Genomic DNA, 15,932 nt, shown 5'->3' with positions numbered 1-15,932 from the left:
AATAAATAGTTTACAGTCTTGTTCCAGGTTCTGCTGTCATAATATTCCCATCCTTGTACTTCCAATGTTTAAATGTTTTGTTTTTAAGGTTCATGTTACATTTTGCAAAAGGTTGCACTTTATTTCTGGCTTATTGATTTTTGTTTGTAAAATTATTACCTTTCTTTCAGACATTTCATTTATTTGGGCTTGTATTTGTGATGTTCTGTTTATGGTTACATTTAAATGAATAAATTAATACAATACACTTTGTTTTCATTCTACAGAGTTAGTGAGTATGTGTCCCAGAACACTGAAACACCATATATATATATATTTATATTATTTATACATTAGCAGCAGTAAAATGTCCCATTTCCATATTTTCTGGTTTCTATGGGTTAATATACCAGTAATATGTGTTTATATGTATATTTATACCCTCGGAAATACCCGGATAGACCTGATGATGAGCTGCTACACTCCGTTACTGTCCCGCTGTCGGCTGAACAAAGAGAAGTCCTGACGGTCATGTTGTCCTCTTCCTCCATGAGTTCTCTGTGGTGTTGTTCATATATATCAGCTAACGAGCACTTCTGACACCGCTATCATTGTGGAATGTGGATGTTTATGTGCCGTAAAGCGTTACTAACGTCATCACATTTTGCACGCGAGTCGAGTTGTGTGTGCGCATGCGCGGCCAACCGTGCCAGTCTAGCACAGTGTTTGGACCACCTCTTCTAGCAGGACCATCGGGCCGTTAACCCCCCTGTGGTGCAGTTCACACCTACGCAGGCCAGACAATGGCCCCCCATGGTTTCACACATGTACAGAGCTGGTTAGGAACGGCCCTGGTTACCAGTGTGAGTACATCCTGAGTCACATGTTGTTCACTACCTGTCAGAACTCTGTGAGTTGGGATCTCCTACAGGTGATCAGCAGTGTTTTTTATATCAGGCGAAGGCAGCGAGGTTGTTGATAGACGTATTGGGAATAGGACTTCACTTATAGACTTCCATCATACATGTTACTGTTGGTCTAATAATGTTTAAAAAATATCTTTTCTTTTCTGTACTGGTGGTGAGAGTGCAGCCTTTTCTTATCACGCTGAGGGGAATCTGGATGCTGATATTTCAATATGATTTGCATATGTAAATGTGGGCATGAACATTTGTGAGCTCACATCCATGCCGATTTAAATATTCAAAGGATCGGTGCATGGATCTAGTCCTACGCACAGATTTAAAGATCTGAATTTTTACGCGCGTACACCTGTCTCTGGATTGAGACCTTTTTTTCACACCATTTTTCACTGAAGTCTTTGTACATGAGGCCCCAGGTTTTTCCATGTAGGCAGATCTGATAAAACTGTATCATGTTTTTCTGCAGTTTGTGTCTTCTCCTCGCCCTTTTCTCTTTTTTCTGTTTCAGGTGTCGTGAAGCTGATGATGGCAATTCTTTATCTGTGGTTCACGGCTCAACTAGTCTGGGACACTCTGATGTTCTATCTCTCTATCCTGTTCTTCTCTTTCTGTCCACTGGACAGAACTGGTGTAACTGAGTTAGATTTGTCGTTGCCTCACTCGCACTTGCCTTTTCAGATCTCCCCACAAATTTCCATGGGATTCAGATCAGGGCTTTGTGATGGCCACTCACACATTGGCTAAGTTTACATGGGAGGTTTAATTCATTTTTAAAGCAGAATAAAAGTTAATTCCTCTATAAACTGACCATAGAAACACTTAATTCCAAATGCTTATTTAATTCCGAATTAAGTGGCTGGTTTATTCCGATTTTAATTCTCCAGCCGAGACTATTTAATAAGAGCCTTAAAAGACAAGATATGATGAAAAGAGTGGATGGACGGAAGCATAAACATGGGGACTTTTACAGAGACACACACGGACCTTGGTAAATGGGTCAGGCTTCACCGGACGGCTGGCACTCGTACCCGGAGTAAATGCGTCCCCGTACTGCATGTACAGGCTGTAATATCACCAAGTTTATCATTTTACCAGTTGTTAGAGCTACTATCTTTACGAGGGAGCAAATTTTTATTCCTGGTGATTGTTTTCTGGAGTTTTACTGGGCTTTATTTACCGGTGATTAGTTCCTATCTCTTCTGCTCTGTGGATCAAAGTGGCCAATGACTTTGTTGTCCTCAAGCCACTTCTGAACTATTTTGGCTATTTTTGCTGCACCAGTTCCTGCTGCAGCAAAACAACCCCACAACATGATGCTGCCACCTCCGTGCTTTATAGTTGGTATGGTGTTCTCTGGTCTTTTTCCTCCAAATGTAACAGTGGTCATTATGGCCAAACAGCTCCATTTTAGTTTCATCAGACCACAGGACATGTCTCCAGAAGTTAAGGTCTTTGTCTTGGTGTCTTTTTGCAAACTGTTATCTGCCTTTTTTATGTTTCTTTAGGAGTAATGGCTTCTTCCTCGCTGAGTAGCCTTTCAGCCCATATCGGTGCAGGACTAGTTTCACTGTGGATAATGACACTTTCTTACCAGCTTCAGCCAGCATCTTCACAAGGTCTTTAGCTTTTGTTCTGGGGTTGATTTGCACATTTCAGACCAAAACACGTTATTCTCTGGATCTCAGAGCCCGTCTCCTTCCTGAGCTGTGTGATGGCTGGACATTCCCATGATGTTTATGCTTGCGTGGAATTGTTGAACAGATGAACATGGCACCTTCAAGCATCTGGAAATTGTAGTGTCCATAGGGCCGCTGTCTGTGCTAGCTGCTACATAGTTAGCATTGAGGTGGACAATCTCTGCTGAAAGGCTGGATAAAGAAGACCTCCGCTTATCCACAAACACTTTCTTGCACAATTTTCACACAACTGGGCTTTAGTTTTCCATTTGGTGTGTGTGTGTGCGTGAGTGTTTTTTTTTTTAATTAACTTAATTTATTGCGCACAAAGACTTCTCCTCAGGTCCTACCATTGTAGCCGGTGCATCAGTATGATGGGCATACCGGGAACGCGTGCAATTAGAAAGGTTTCACGCTATTTGTGCTATAGGCTTTTTCTGTAATTAATTAATTGCAATGAACACGTTAAAGTGACAACCCTAACACACACACATATATATATATATATATATATATATTGCTATGGTCGACATAGCAATACCAAGCAACTTACTTCAACATCAGGAAAAAGGAACACGAGAAATACCAGGGGCTCAGAGAAGAGTTGGAGAAAACCTGGAGGGTGAAGGCATCAGTGGTGCCCGTGGTCATTGGGGCACTCAGGGCAGTGACCCCTAAACTGGAGGAGTGGCTCCAGCAGATCCCAGGAAATACATCAGACATCTCGGTCCAGAAAAGTGCAGTTCTAGGAACAGCAAAGATACTGCGCAGAACCCTCAAGCTCCCAGGCCTCTGGTAGAGGACCTGAGCTTGGAGGAAAAAAAAGAGACCACCGCGGAGGGTGAGGAAGAGTTTTTTTTTTTTTTTTATATGTTGCCCCTTTCTTTTATCAAGGCTTAAAGCCCATCTATCAATTTCCTGACCCCCTTGCTCCCTCTTAGGACGGAGGTCTGCTGGTGCCATTCCCAGTTGTCATCAGGCACTATCCTATCACAGAGGTTTAAAATTGAAATCTTTATTTATAGCAAGCCACATGCTAACCTTGTGTGTCCATTTGTATTGTTTGCCATTTAAGCATAACCTAAATTAATTGTAACCACCTCAGTTATGTAATAGTGGCTGGACTAAACGCACTGCAGGAAGACATATGCATAGAATCTCAGCATTCTACTATTACACACATGCCATAGGCAGAAAAAAAAAATTTTACTCACCTAAAAAGCTTGTCCTCCAGAGGTTTAAGGGCAGGAAGATATCCACCCATTGAGTGAATAATCCTGGCATTACAGCTCAGGCTCTTGGGCTTTAGGCAGAACCAGGGCTCACCTGTGCGGATATCAGTGTAATTGCACACTGGCATGTTTGTTGGACGCAGGCATACATTGCACATGGAAGTTTCTGTGACTGAGCCTGAGCGGAATACACTACGGAAAAAAACTCTATCAAGGCTTTCATTGTTCAGCCTTCTCAGCACTGTGATGGCCTCACTGGGATGAATTAGAGTCACCTGATGAAACACAAAACAAGTTTTATTAAAACCCATTCACAAGGTGTTGATTCACGTACAAGTCAAACAGTGACACAACAAACAGTTGTGTCAGTGGTACAGCTTGAATAATTTGCCCAAACTCGGCCTGATCCACTGGCCGGGTTGGATTTGGGCTTAATTTTGATTGTTTTACCATGGACTCGGGCCGAGTTCAGATAATGTGTGGTATCAAGCATGAAGCTGCTTGTCATGTTTATAGTTGTATGCAGAATGAGGGACTAGTAAATAAAACTCATATTAAAGCAACTCAAATCGGATCATTGCTGCACACGCATGTATGTGTCGAGTTGAAAGCGATTCAGGCTTAAAGAGACATCAACTTCATTCAGGTTTGGATTGTGTTCTGTCGGACCAGGTTGGGTCTTCTTATTATGGTCCGATTAAAGCTCTTATCAGTGGTACTGAGTTTGTATTAAAGGGGGGATATCATGTTTTTTTCAGGCACATAGTACCATTCTATAGCATACTGAAATAACTATGCTCCCCAAAATTGTTTGGAAAATGCAGCAAATATCAAAAAAAATTTCCCTCTGTAGCAACACTGTATATGATGCTTCAATTTCGCCTCTGTCTCTTTAAGAAACTCCTTGCCTATCTGAGTTTATTCACTACCAACATGGCAACGTGAATTGAAATTTAAAAAAGCGAACATTTAAAAGTAGAATATAAATCTACCAGCAGTCAGGAGCCTCCATGCATTACCACAAATTACACATGGATCAAACAAAGAACAGAAACATTTCAATAATAAAGTGTGAAAATCACCAACTGCACATTCGGACTATGACTGACCTGGATTAGACCAGGTTTGATACAACTGCACAATTCTTAATAAAAACGCCAGACATTTAATTCTTTCATTTGTATGAAAACAAATCTGTGTGAAATACTATTTTGTTTTACTGATAAGTGTTTTTGAAATAGGGTGCATTTACAGCTAAAAGTATAATTTTGATTTGAAACATTTACTTTTCCTCAAGTGATTTTTTTAATCAAGAACTTCTTACACCACTGAGAATATCTGACATCTTCTAAGAGGGTTAATGTCTACAAAAGATAAAAAATACCAACCATACGACATTTATTAAATAGTTTGAGTTGTGTTTTTTTTTTTAATTGTTAATGAAAAAAATTAAGCATAGCATCCCAAGAGAGGCTAATTAAAAGCTTGAACAAATCTAAAGGTCTTAAGTTGGCTTTTGAAGGTGTCAACAAAGTCACTCGAACACAAAGAGAGCGGAAGATGGTTCCAAAGCCTGGGAGCAACAGCCTGGAAAGATCAGTTTCCTTTGGTCCGAAAACAAGTGTGAGGAACCATCAGCAGATACTGATCCACAGACCTCAGAGCCTAAACAGGGGTGTAAGGCTGGATCAGATCACTCTTTTTGGTGTAGTTTTGTGCATTTCTGTTGTCATTTTGTGTATTTTTTGTATAAATATTTATGTGTATTTTGAATAATTTTAATATTTTTGTTGTCGTTTGGTGTGTGTGTGTTTGTGTGGCTCACACACACCGACGCGCTTTAGCCTCGCACAGGCACGCACATCAGTGACTCACATCAGACCCAATCAGTGAGACTTGAGAGCTTTGCTAGTTTATCAGTGTGAGCGCGGCTGCTCAGACGCCCCTCCCCCCTCTCCGGTCTAAAATATCTTCATCTCTCTCACTCGTGTGTTTACAGTGCGTGTCTGCTTACTGTAGCTGTGTGCGCAGCGATTGGCTCTGGCTTCACACGTGACTCTAGCTCGGGTGAGGAACTGTGCAGTGAAACAGATATAGATGGTGCACTAGCGCCCCCTCACACACTGAGGTCAAATGCTGAATAGGTTTCACTTCTGGGTCGTCCAAAAAATGTATTTACTGACACCAGATCCACGTGCAGTTCTCTGTGCAATATTTACAGTCCAGCTTTCTCAGTCTTTTTCCAGGAGTTGATGCCTGCAATGTACTCAGCTCCCCTTCCTACACACACACTACTTGTGTGGTGGTGAAGGTCTCTTATATAGCATGAATGTCCTCCCTCAAAACACTTAGGAAAGAAAACCAACAGCCTCTCTACATATCAAATCCCAAGACAATTAATTCTAAAAAAATTACAAAAATAACTAAAGGCAGTAATATATTTACAAAAGACTCAAAATCCCCCAAAAGAGAAAAATAAAATAATTCTGGATTGAAAACGGAAAGTCACATGACATCCCATGATGTCACTCATGTGCGCCCTGCATATGACACAATATAATGCGCAAGACGCATCCACACGAATTGGCTGTGTGAGTGTATAAATGAGTGGTGTATACTGGAGAAAATGTTTGCAACTCGGAGAAAACTATGGATGAAAAAAGGCTTGAGCAGCGGCCAAGTGTGCACCCATGGCGGCTGCGGTGGTTAAAGAAAGGAAACCCGAAGACAGCGGTAAACGGACGAAACGGTAAAGAAAAGATGGTCTGAGTGAGCGCGTGTACATGTGTGTTAGCGTCGTGGCCTCCCCACGCTAGCTGCCGGGGCAAGTCCATCACAGTGGGAGGAAAGGAACCGGGAAGAGGGAGTTATGGTAGGAAATGGAAAGGGTGGGGAAGAGTTGGCTGCTTTATACTGAGAGTGAGAGGTAATGTTGTAGTTGTGCATATTGTGTTGTGTAATCAAGCCAGTCTGGTGACAAGTGTGAAGCTTGAGTATAATGGTGGTGGCTGTGGACAGAGGGAAGGAGTGAGTGGTAAAACTTAAAACAGGTATTTAGGATCAACGTGTCTAAAGTTAAGCCCAGTGCGAGTTTTAACCCTCAGTCCAAAACATTCCAGTGCACCCATCACCAAAGTTTGTGCAAGAACCACTGATGCGAACCCAAGCGCTGTCCCGGGCCCGAGATGCAGCCAGGCCAGCAGAAAGAGCAGAAAGCCCAAGGAGCCGAGGACCCAGCGCACCCCGCCACCGACCCCAACCCAGAGAGAGAGGACACTCCACAAGTCATGTCCCGATAGGCAGGCAAACTCAAGCCACCCCACACCAATGCCGCCAGCATAGTCCCCCCCCCCCACGGAGGCCACCCCCGATCACCCACTCGCCGACACGAGACCCCCCCACACACCAGCAAGGCCTGGAGGACAGTGGGCCCCAGGTCACCAGCCTCACCCAATCTGCATCAGCTCAGAATAAATGTTTTAGGGTTACCTGAACGTCTGCTCTTCCCTCCCAGACTAAGGGGAACACAGCGGTGTAGCTCCCATTCAGATGATCCACCACCTGCCCACTCACACCTGCGTCTAAAGCTTCGTTCCGCAGACGAGCCAGGAGGGCGTCTCCTCCTGAGGTCTTGGGATGGCAGTAGTAATCTTTCATTATGATTCTGACCTCCAGCTGATCCCCTATGGACCACTGTCCTCCTCCCACCTTTGGAAGGATGGTGAACTTGCTGCATGATGGATCAGTGGTATTTTTTAAAGAGAAATTCAAAGTTACAGATGGTGTTTCTGGCCAAGCAATGGAGTGGAGTATGAACTCTTCTTCAACAGCCTCTTCCGGAGAGAGAGGGCGAAATGCACATAAATTGTGTCTGCTTGTCAAAACTTGTGGGACGAAGGCTGGATCAGGAATTCTCTGAAACTAGCAGGAAGAAGACGCAGAAATAGTGAAGAATGTATTACAGAAAAGCAAAGTTATAATATATACAGTATAGACATAATGCTAAGTTTAGCCAAAGATTCATTTTATGGAACGTTAATTTGTTTTATTGGCTTCATAAGGACAAAACAGTTTTGTATCTTATGAGTTTCATTGATAAATACTTTTTTGATCATATTTTGAGATGTTTTGGTAAAAAGGAAGAATATTGTACAAAACAGTTGCATACACTGTAAACGTGCTGGCTAAATGTTACATTTCCATCTAAAGTGAACACTTTCATTTAAAGCAGAACTAAGTAACTTTTTCACCTTAATAAATCCTTCTCGTAGTCCCTGTGAGGGTAATACAAGTGTTTATGGGGTGATTGGGGGGGGGGTCTGTCTCCCCCCCCCGGCTTTTTCAAAGCACTTGCAACTTTCCCTGCCTCCGACTCGGTGATAAGACGTACTGCTTTATGGCAGCCCAATATACACTAATGGTGCGTTCACCTTCAGCCACTTCAATAGCCCGTGATAAGTCGCTGGAACACAGTGGTGCTTTTTGTTCACTTAATAGTTCCAGTGACATCATTACCAGGGAACGTGTGTGTGTGCGCGCAGCAGAGTAACAAGGGAGACAACAGGCTGATCTCTTCCCTTATCATAAACAGAGCCGTTTTTACAGTATAAATGATCAACTTACTGAGTTACTAAAGGATGAGTTCACTCAGAATGTTGACGTATTCAAGATTCTGAGATTCAAGAACCTCTTAAATTTTTCCCGGGTACGTTTAGGAAGCCTCCCGCTGCCCGTCTCACTGTAGTGGAAGGGAGGAGCTGCTGCCTCGGGGGGTGTGGAGTGTTTATGACAGTGACATAACCAAAAGGGACTTTTAGAGGGAGCGCTAAGCGCATGTTACTTAGTTCTGCTTTAACAAGAAACATTACTGTTGAGTGCAAGGTTTTTCCTGCATTCCAAAAGGTGAAATTTGCCGACTCCCACCTAACATCATTCCAGCCCCTGAATTGCATGTTGAGGATACTATTGCATATTTACAATATTGTCTCTTCACACCCGTTTCCTTTACTTCAGTGCTTCTCAATTATTTTCTGTCACTCCCCCCAGGAAGAAGAAAACATTTTGTGCTACAGTCCAAACGTTGCAACCCTGCTCCACCCCAATCACCTCCATCCATCCAGCAGAGTTCAGGTTCTAGCTGGATTTTCTGCTCATCTCAGCCTCCAGTCCTCCTCACCCCCACCGGTGTCTAGACTCCATGACGGGGTATTATTTTCTGCGTCGGCCTTGTTACGGCCCTGGCCTGTACTGTGGGGGGTTTGCTTCTCTTTGCGCTGCTCCTCCTTGTTTCTCCTCGTTGCAGGTACTGATTGGCTGTTTTTTGGCCCCGCCTGCTGGCCTTCACTATTTCTGTCCACACCACGGGCTGTTTGACAGTTTTGAAGGATCCCGTCCATCGGTGTGGTGGCTGGCGGCATCCTCACTTATTACGCACCTTTAAGTATATTTTGATCCTTTGTTAGCCTTGGTTTTGGACCAAGGGAGTATAGCAATGCATAGAAGGAGGAGATAAAATGAGTGATGCCTCTCCAGGAAATAAGAAACCTCTCTACATCACTATACATGACCAGATCAGGAGGGAGCAAGGTCTTTGATCCATCAAAGTGCTTGACCTGGAGAAAACCATAATGATGTTCTTTAGGGATACTGAATTTGGACTGCAGTTATTGTAAATTCAATAATATCCTATCGTGGTACAAATCTCCTATTACACACACCCCATTGCCATGCCACATATCAAAAATATTGGGATGGAGACCTGGGGGAAATCCAGGTTCCTCGCGATAGGGGTTAAAAATAAGGTATAACTTCCTCTATCTAAGTATTTATTTCCTGCCACACTCTAATTGTGTTGTATAAAATCTGTTTTTTCTTGATATTCTTGTGTATCTTTTTTTTTATCACTTACGACCAAGCTCCATAGCAAGGATGGCAGAGAGGGCCATGAATCTAGACAGGGCTTGGACTCAAGATAAGCATGTAGCCATTCCCACAGGAAGCGACAATGACATGCCCAGGTGTAAAGAATTTTGTTCGACAGGCCCCAGCCTTCCCTGTCGGAGGGCAGCTGTAGTGTTTTCATTTTCTGCTTGGGTTTCTTGCCATGTCATATGAATCTAGAGAATGCTCTCTATATCATGAGCAAACACAAAATACAAAATAAAGTAAATCAAAACACAAAATACTAAATAAAGTTGATCTGCTACTCTGCAGTGTTATATTTCTGTAACATTAATAATTTAACATACTTTTTAAACACATAAATGGACTCAGAAGTTTTAATTTTACAATCAAGACTGTTCCACAGGGCGATTCCTTTGATTGAGAACATCTTTCCTTTACAGCCGATTGAAACCTTTTTTCTCTTTTTTTTGGTTGGGATTAACGTGTCTAAGGTTAAGCCCAGTATGAGTTTTATCCCACATCCCAAGGTGTGCCAGTGCATCGCATACCAGTATATGTGCAACAAAAAAAAACACTACTGCAAACCCAGGAACTGCCCTGGGCCCGCAGATGAAGCCAGGCCAGCAGAAAGAGCGGGGGCCAGGGAGCCCCAAGCAACCCCCCCGCGGCCGAGCAACCCCGAAGATGCCCCCAAGTACCCAGGCCGAGAGGCAGCCACTGCCCCCACACACACATCCGAGGAAGCCCCAAGCAGCCGAGCACCCAGCGCATCCCCCCCACCGACCCCAACCCCAAACCCCAAAGCCCCCCGCCAGCATCAAGCCCCCCCACCCACCCACACCCAAGCACCCAACCCTCCGAGGGAAGGGTCCAGAGAGCCCCCCGCCCGAGACCCCAGCAGAGGAGCCAAGGCCCCCGCCCAGCAGACGGCCAGAGCTGCGCGGAACGGGCAGCCGGCGGGGCGCCCGCCGGTGGTCCCAGAGCCAGCAGGGTCCGGACCCCAGGCCAGAAGGACCCGGAACGGAAGCAGCACCGAGAGCAGCGCCCCCAGGGACGACAACCACGCCCATAGTCGCCGAGGGCACCAAGGGGATGCTGCAAGCTGCCCCGCCGCCCCCCAGGCGCACCGACCAGGCACCCCAGAGCGCGCCAGATCGCCTTTCCTTGATGCCGCCCGCGCGATGTGCCCCAGACAGATCCCCCCCTACCCCCTCCCCCCCACCAAAGGGCCCAGCCACAACGCAGAGCCCGGCTCACAGGGCGCTGCCCAAGCCGGGGCCACCCGGGGCAGCACCCGCAGTTATGGCAGGGCGCGGCCCGTACCACCCGCCCCGGAGCCGGCCAGACCCGCCGGACCCAAAGGGCACCACCGCAGGACAGGGAACCCCCAAGGGTGAGCCCCCCCACCCCCAGCCCACGAACAGCCCCCAGCAACACTCCTCCACACCCCCCAGAGACCCACCGCCCCACCACGCCCGACCGCACCCCTCGATCCCCACACGGTAGCCCAGCCATCAACAGAGGGGCCGGGCCCCCACCCGACAGGCCCAGATGTGTGAATTTACCCACTACCCTGTTATGGTGCCTCTCCATTCCCCAATGGTGAGGCACTTCCCTATCCCCTGAGTGAATGTATGTGTTTAGTGAATGTATGAAGTGCTATTAAAAAAAGGTGGATGGAGGGGAGCGGTGCTCCCCATTCAGCCTATGTGTATATATGTGTATGTGGTGCAATAGCTCCGGAGGGTGGAAGTGGTGGTCCCACCCTCCGGGGGGTGGTGTGTTGAGGTGTAATTAAAATTGGAGGGATTAGTAGGGCAGCCAGAGGTGGGAGTGCCACCCCCGCGCCACTACTTAGTAGCGCAGGTGGCGGCCCCCTCCACCCCCAGCCCCACCATCCAGCCCCCCAAGGGTTGGGTATGTGAGTGTGGTGCAACAAGTGGGTGAGCCAAACCAGCTGGGAGTGAGTGATGTGAAGTGTCCATGTAGGAGGCCTGTCTGGTAGGAGCCCATGCTCCCCCAGCCAGGCACCACAACCCCACATCAATGTCGCCAGCAGAGCCCCCCCCCACCCACGGAGACCACCCCCAATCACCCCCGCGCCGACATGAGACACCCCCGATGCCAGCACAGCCCGGAGGACAGCGGGCCCCAGCCACCAGCCCCACCCCGCCCAAGGTGGCACGGCACCTCGCCGAACCGCAGCCCGTCCCCGGGCAGATGGTGGGGGGTGCACCCCGAGATGCCGAACCCAGAGACCCACCCCCGGGGCACCCCCGCCCAGACACGGCACCCACGGGGCCCGGCGCCCCCAGCCAGCAGACCAACCACCCCGACGCGGATCCGCCAGGAAAGGAGCCACCGGCCGCGCCTCCACACACACCCACCTAGCACGGCCCAGGGGAGGGCCCAGCGTGGGCGAGGCCCCACAACTCACCCTTCCCTCCCCCGAAGCTACACAAGCCGGCCCCCAAGTGAGCCCCCGAGGAGGAGGGGGCGGCCCGGCCCACCGCGCCAGCGGCACGCTCAGCGAAGGCGCGCCCCAGGGAACCAGGCCAAGGCGCCCAGACCGGCCGGCGGAGCAACCTACTGCACCACCCCACCACCCAACAACCCAGGACGCAAGTGCCGCCCCCAAGAGCAGCCACCCCCAGCGCCACCCTTATCCCGGACCCCCCCGTCCCGAAGCCACAAACCCCGCCACCCCAGGCCCCCAGACGAGCCAACCCCCGAGCCACCCACCCAGCGCAGCAATGCCCGCCCCCCAAGCGAAGGCCACAGCCCCCCCACCAGCACCCCGGGCCGACAGGAGCCCCCCACGCCAAACCCAACGGGAGAGCTGGCGCCGAGCGAAGGCGGAGGAGGGGGGGAGGACGAGACAGGGGGACAGAGAGCAAGAGGAAAGAGTGGCAGAGAGACACGCAGGCCTCCGGCACCAAGGGCCACCCAGACGTGCACGAAGGGGGCAGGAGAGCAACACCAAAGCGCCCAGGGACCACGAGAGCACCCGAAAGGGACGCACACCCCCACAGAGGCACCCAAAACACCCCAGCAACCCACTCAAGCCACCCAGGTCAAGGCCACCCCACAAGCCCATGGAGGTCCAGGACTACAGTTAGATCAGTGTGTTAGTAAAGAGCGGTGCTGGCAGTTGCTTGCAGGCTCGATCATCAGGCTAAAAATGAAAAATCAAGATTCAATGCAATTAGAAAAGGAGTCCAACGCTCCTCAAAGCAGGTTATTTTATTTTTTCTGAGAGCAGATATCTTTTCTATGGAAATAAATTCTATGAGGAGATTTCGCCATTGGTTTATGTTTAAGGATTTTTTATCTTTCCAATTCACTAATATTGTTTTTTTTGCTATGGCGAGTGCTGCAAGGATGGATTGTGATTGGTTTACTGGAATATCAAGCATAGTCAGGTCTCCTAACAGACATAGATTGGAGATAGAGGAACCCTGGAGTCCAAAATGGAGGACAGTTTTTCAGTGATTAGAAACCAAAACTGTTGAACTGGGGAACAAAGCCATACGGCATGTAAATATGAATCAGCTGTTTCCTGGGTGCACTGACAGCAGATGTCTGTTGGGGAGAAGCCCATTTTATACATTTTCTGTTGGGTAATGTGGGATCTGTGGAGGACCTTGTATTGAATTAGCTGAAGATTTGTGTTTTTAGTCATCTTAAAGGTATTACAACAAATTTCTGTCCAGAAATCGGTGTTCGTAGTGATTGAGAGTTCAGCTTCACATTTAGCGATTGGTAAGTGAAACCTGGGTTTTGTAAAAACCTCAGAACCTTTTAGTTCACATCTACTTCTTCTCTTGGTGAATCTGTTTTTACAAAATGTTTGGTAAACTTTCCAGATCAGCTTTATAGATGGTTTTTAGAAGATTATACTCTACTAGTTCATTAAATTTCAGTGTTTTTAGTTGTATGAATAAGGGATTAGTGTGGTCTCTGTATCCACTTCCACTGGAGACTCTAATCGCTCTTTTCTGTAAAAGAAAAATTGGATTGATGTATGTTTTGCAGGCACTTCCCCACACTTCAATGCAATAGGTCAGATGTGGAACAATCAATGAATTATACATGAGAAACAATGCATTATTATTTAGAGAATCTTTGACTTTATGCAGTACAGCTATTATTTGGGAGACCTTTACTTTGACATTATCAATATGTGATTTCCATGTCAAGTGTTCGTCAATCATAATAACTAGAAACTTAAACTCATGTGCCCTTTCAATTTCTAATCCGTTGATAAATAATGACGCTTCGGCATATTTCCTTTTACTACAAAAAAATCATAAATTTAGTTTTGCTAATATTAAGGGACAATTTATTGGCATTGAACCACCTCATAATTTTCTGGAATTCATTCTCTACAATTTGTAGGACATCTTTTAAATGTTTTCCTGAATGTAATAACGTGGTGTCATCCGCAAATAGAATACACCTAAGTAACTGAGACACAGACACAATGTCATTTACATAAAGAAGAAAAAGTATAGGTCCTAGGACCGATCCTTGTGGTACCCCGCAAGTTATGTTACAATTTTTAGACTTTACGTTGTTATTTGGACAAACTGACTTCTGTTTTTTAAGTAGCTGGTAACCCATTGGTGGGCCACACCTCTTATACCATATTTATGTAATTTATGCAACAATATCTTGTGGTCCAGCATATCAAACGCTTTTTGAAGATCTACAAAGATGCTTACTAAATAGTGCCTTTTGTCTATAGCATTGGTGATTTCTTCATTTAGTTCCATAATTGCTGTAGCAGTTGAGTGATTAGGACAAAACCCATATTGGCTATTACTAAAAATCTTAAATTCATTTAGAAATTTATTCAGTCTAATCACAAATAACTTCTCCAGAATTTTAGAGAACTGTGGAAGTAATGATATTGGTCTATAATTAGAAAATTCAGATTTATTTCCTTTTTTAAAGAGTGGAATAACTTTGGCTTTTTTCATGTGGTCTGGAAATATCCCTGAAGTAAATGACAAATTACAGATATAGGTAAAAGGCTCAATAATTACATCTATAATTTGCTTTATCAATACCATATTCATATCAGTATAATCATTTGATTTTTTGTTGGCATACTTCTGGACAATTGTCAATATGTCACTCGCTTGTTCACTTTCAAGAAAAATATTGCTAACATTATCTGGTACTGTTTCATCATTGATGTTTCCATCTGGAATTTGTTGTGACAAAGTAGGGTCAATATTTACAAAATAACTATTGAATTCATTTACAATTTCAGTTTTATTGTAAATGTCAACATTATTCTTTGTTATATAATTAGGAAATTTTGTTTTTATCTTGCCTTTTTGCATGACAGTATTTAATACGCTCCATGTGTCTTTTGTACTATTTTTATTTTTGTCTAAAGGATTACTAGTATAGTAATCCTTTTTTTGCCTTCTTATGATTCCAACTAATTAGTTTTTTTATGTTTTATACCAAACTTCATCATCTTTGGTTCTTGTTCTTAGAAACAGTTTATACAAATAGTTTTTTTTCTTGCAAGCATTTTTCAGTCCATTTGTCATCCATGGATTGTTAACAGCATTTTTGTTGGTATGAGCGCTCGTTTTGGATATTTTACAATTTTTATCATATAGATTAATTAATGTTGTCATGAAAGCCTCATAGGCGGTATTAACATTATCTGTGTACACCCTATCCCATTATGATTTTTCTGACTCGAGTACTGTATCACATTCAGTAATCTCCTCACATTTGTGAGGGACAGCCTGTTCTGTATAAATCCAGTCTGGTCTGGATTTATTAAGGACGGCAGGAGCTTTTCTAGTCTTGTTGCGAGCAGTTTTGATAGCAATTTACGATCCACACTAATTAGGCTAATGGGCCTAAATAAGCCGCAAGTATCAGGTGGTTTATCTTTCATTTTTTTTGTCTTTCTTTTTTTTTACCTCATTGTGTTGTGTAATTAAGCCAGTCTGGTGATAGGTGTGAGGCTTAGGTATAATGGTGGTAACTGTCTGTGGACAGAGGGAAGGAGTGAGTAGTAATACCTAAAACAGGTTTTTGGGATCAACATGTCTAAAGTTTTGCCCTCTACAAGTTTTATGCCACAGTCCAAGGCATGCCAGTGCATCGTAGACCGATGTATGTGCAAAAACAGCCACTGCAAACTCAAGCTCTGCCCCGGACCCGAAGATGCAGCCAGGCTAGCAGTA

The 15,932-nt window shown here is 45.3% G+C and overlaps 1 protein-coding gene across 4 annotated transcripts in view; it reads right to left on the bottom strand.

Annotated features, from left to right (window-relative positions):
* The window catches only part of LOC114468322 (NXPE family member 3-like), a 64,252-nt gene that overhangs the window by 24,116 nt on the left and 24,204 nt on the right, over positions 1–15,932 (bottom strand). For 2 of the 4 annotated variants that reach the window (XM_028455152.1, XM_028455149.1), the window contains exons 3-4: positions 7,300–7,731; positions 3,793–4,085 (exon numbers count right to left, since the gene is read on the bottom strand). In XM_028455152.1, the coding sequence (XP_028310953.1) occupies positions 3,793–4,085; positions 7,300–7,731 (725 nt within the window). The remainder of the gene's footprint in view (positions 1–3,792; positions 4,086–7,299; positions 7,732–15,932) is intronic. The other 2 variants (XM_028455150.1, XM_028455151.1) reach the window with 2 other exon arrangements.

The sequence above is a fragment of the Gouania willdenowi genome, chromosome 8 (genome assembly GCF_900634775.1).
Source record: "Gouania willdenowi chromosome 8, fGouWil2.1, whole genome shotgun sequence".
Taxonomy (NCBI): Eukaryota; Metazoa; Chordata; class Actinopteri; order Blenniiformes; family Gobiesocidae; genus Gouania; species Gouania willdenowi.
Note: the sequence above shows the minus strand (reverse complement) of the source record. Positions and strands in the feature narration are given on the sequence as shown.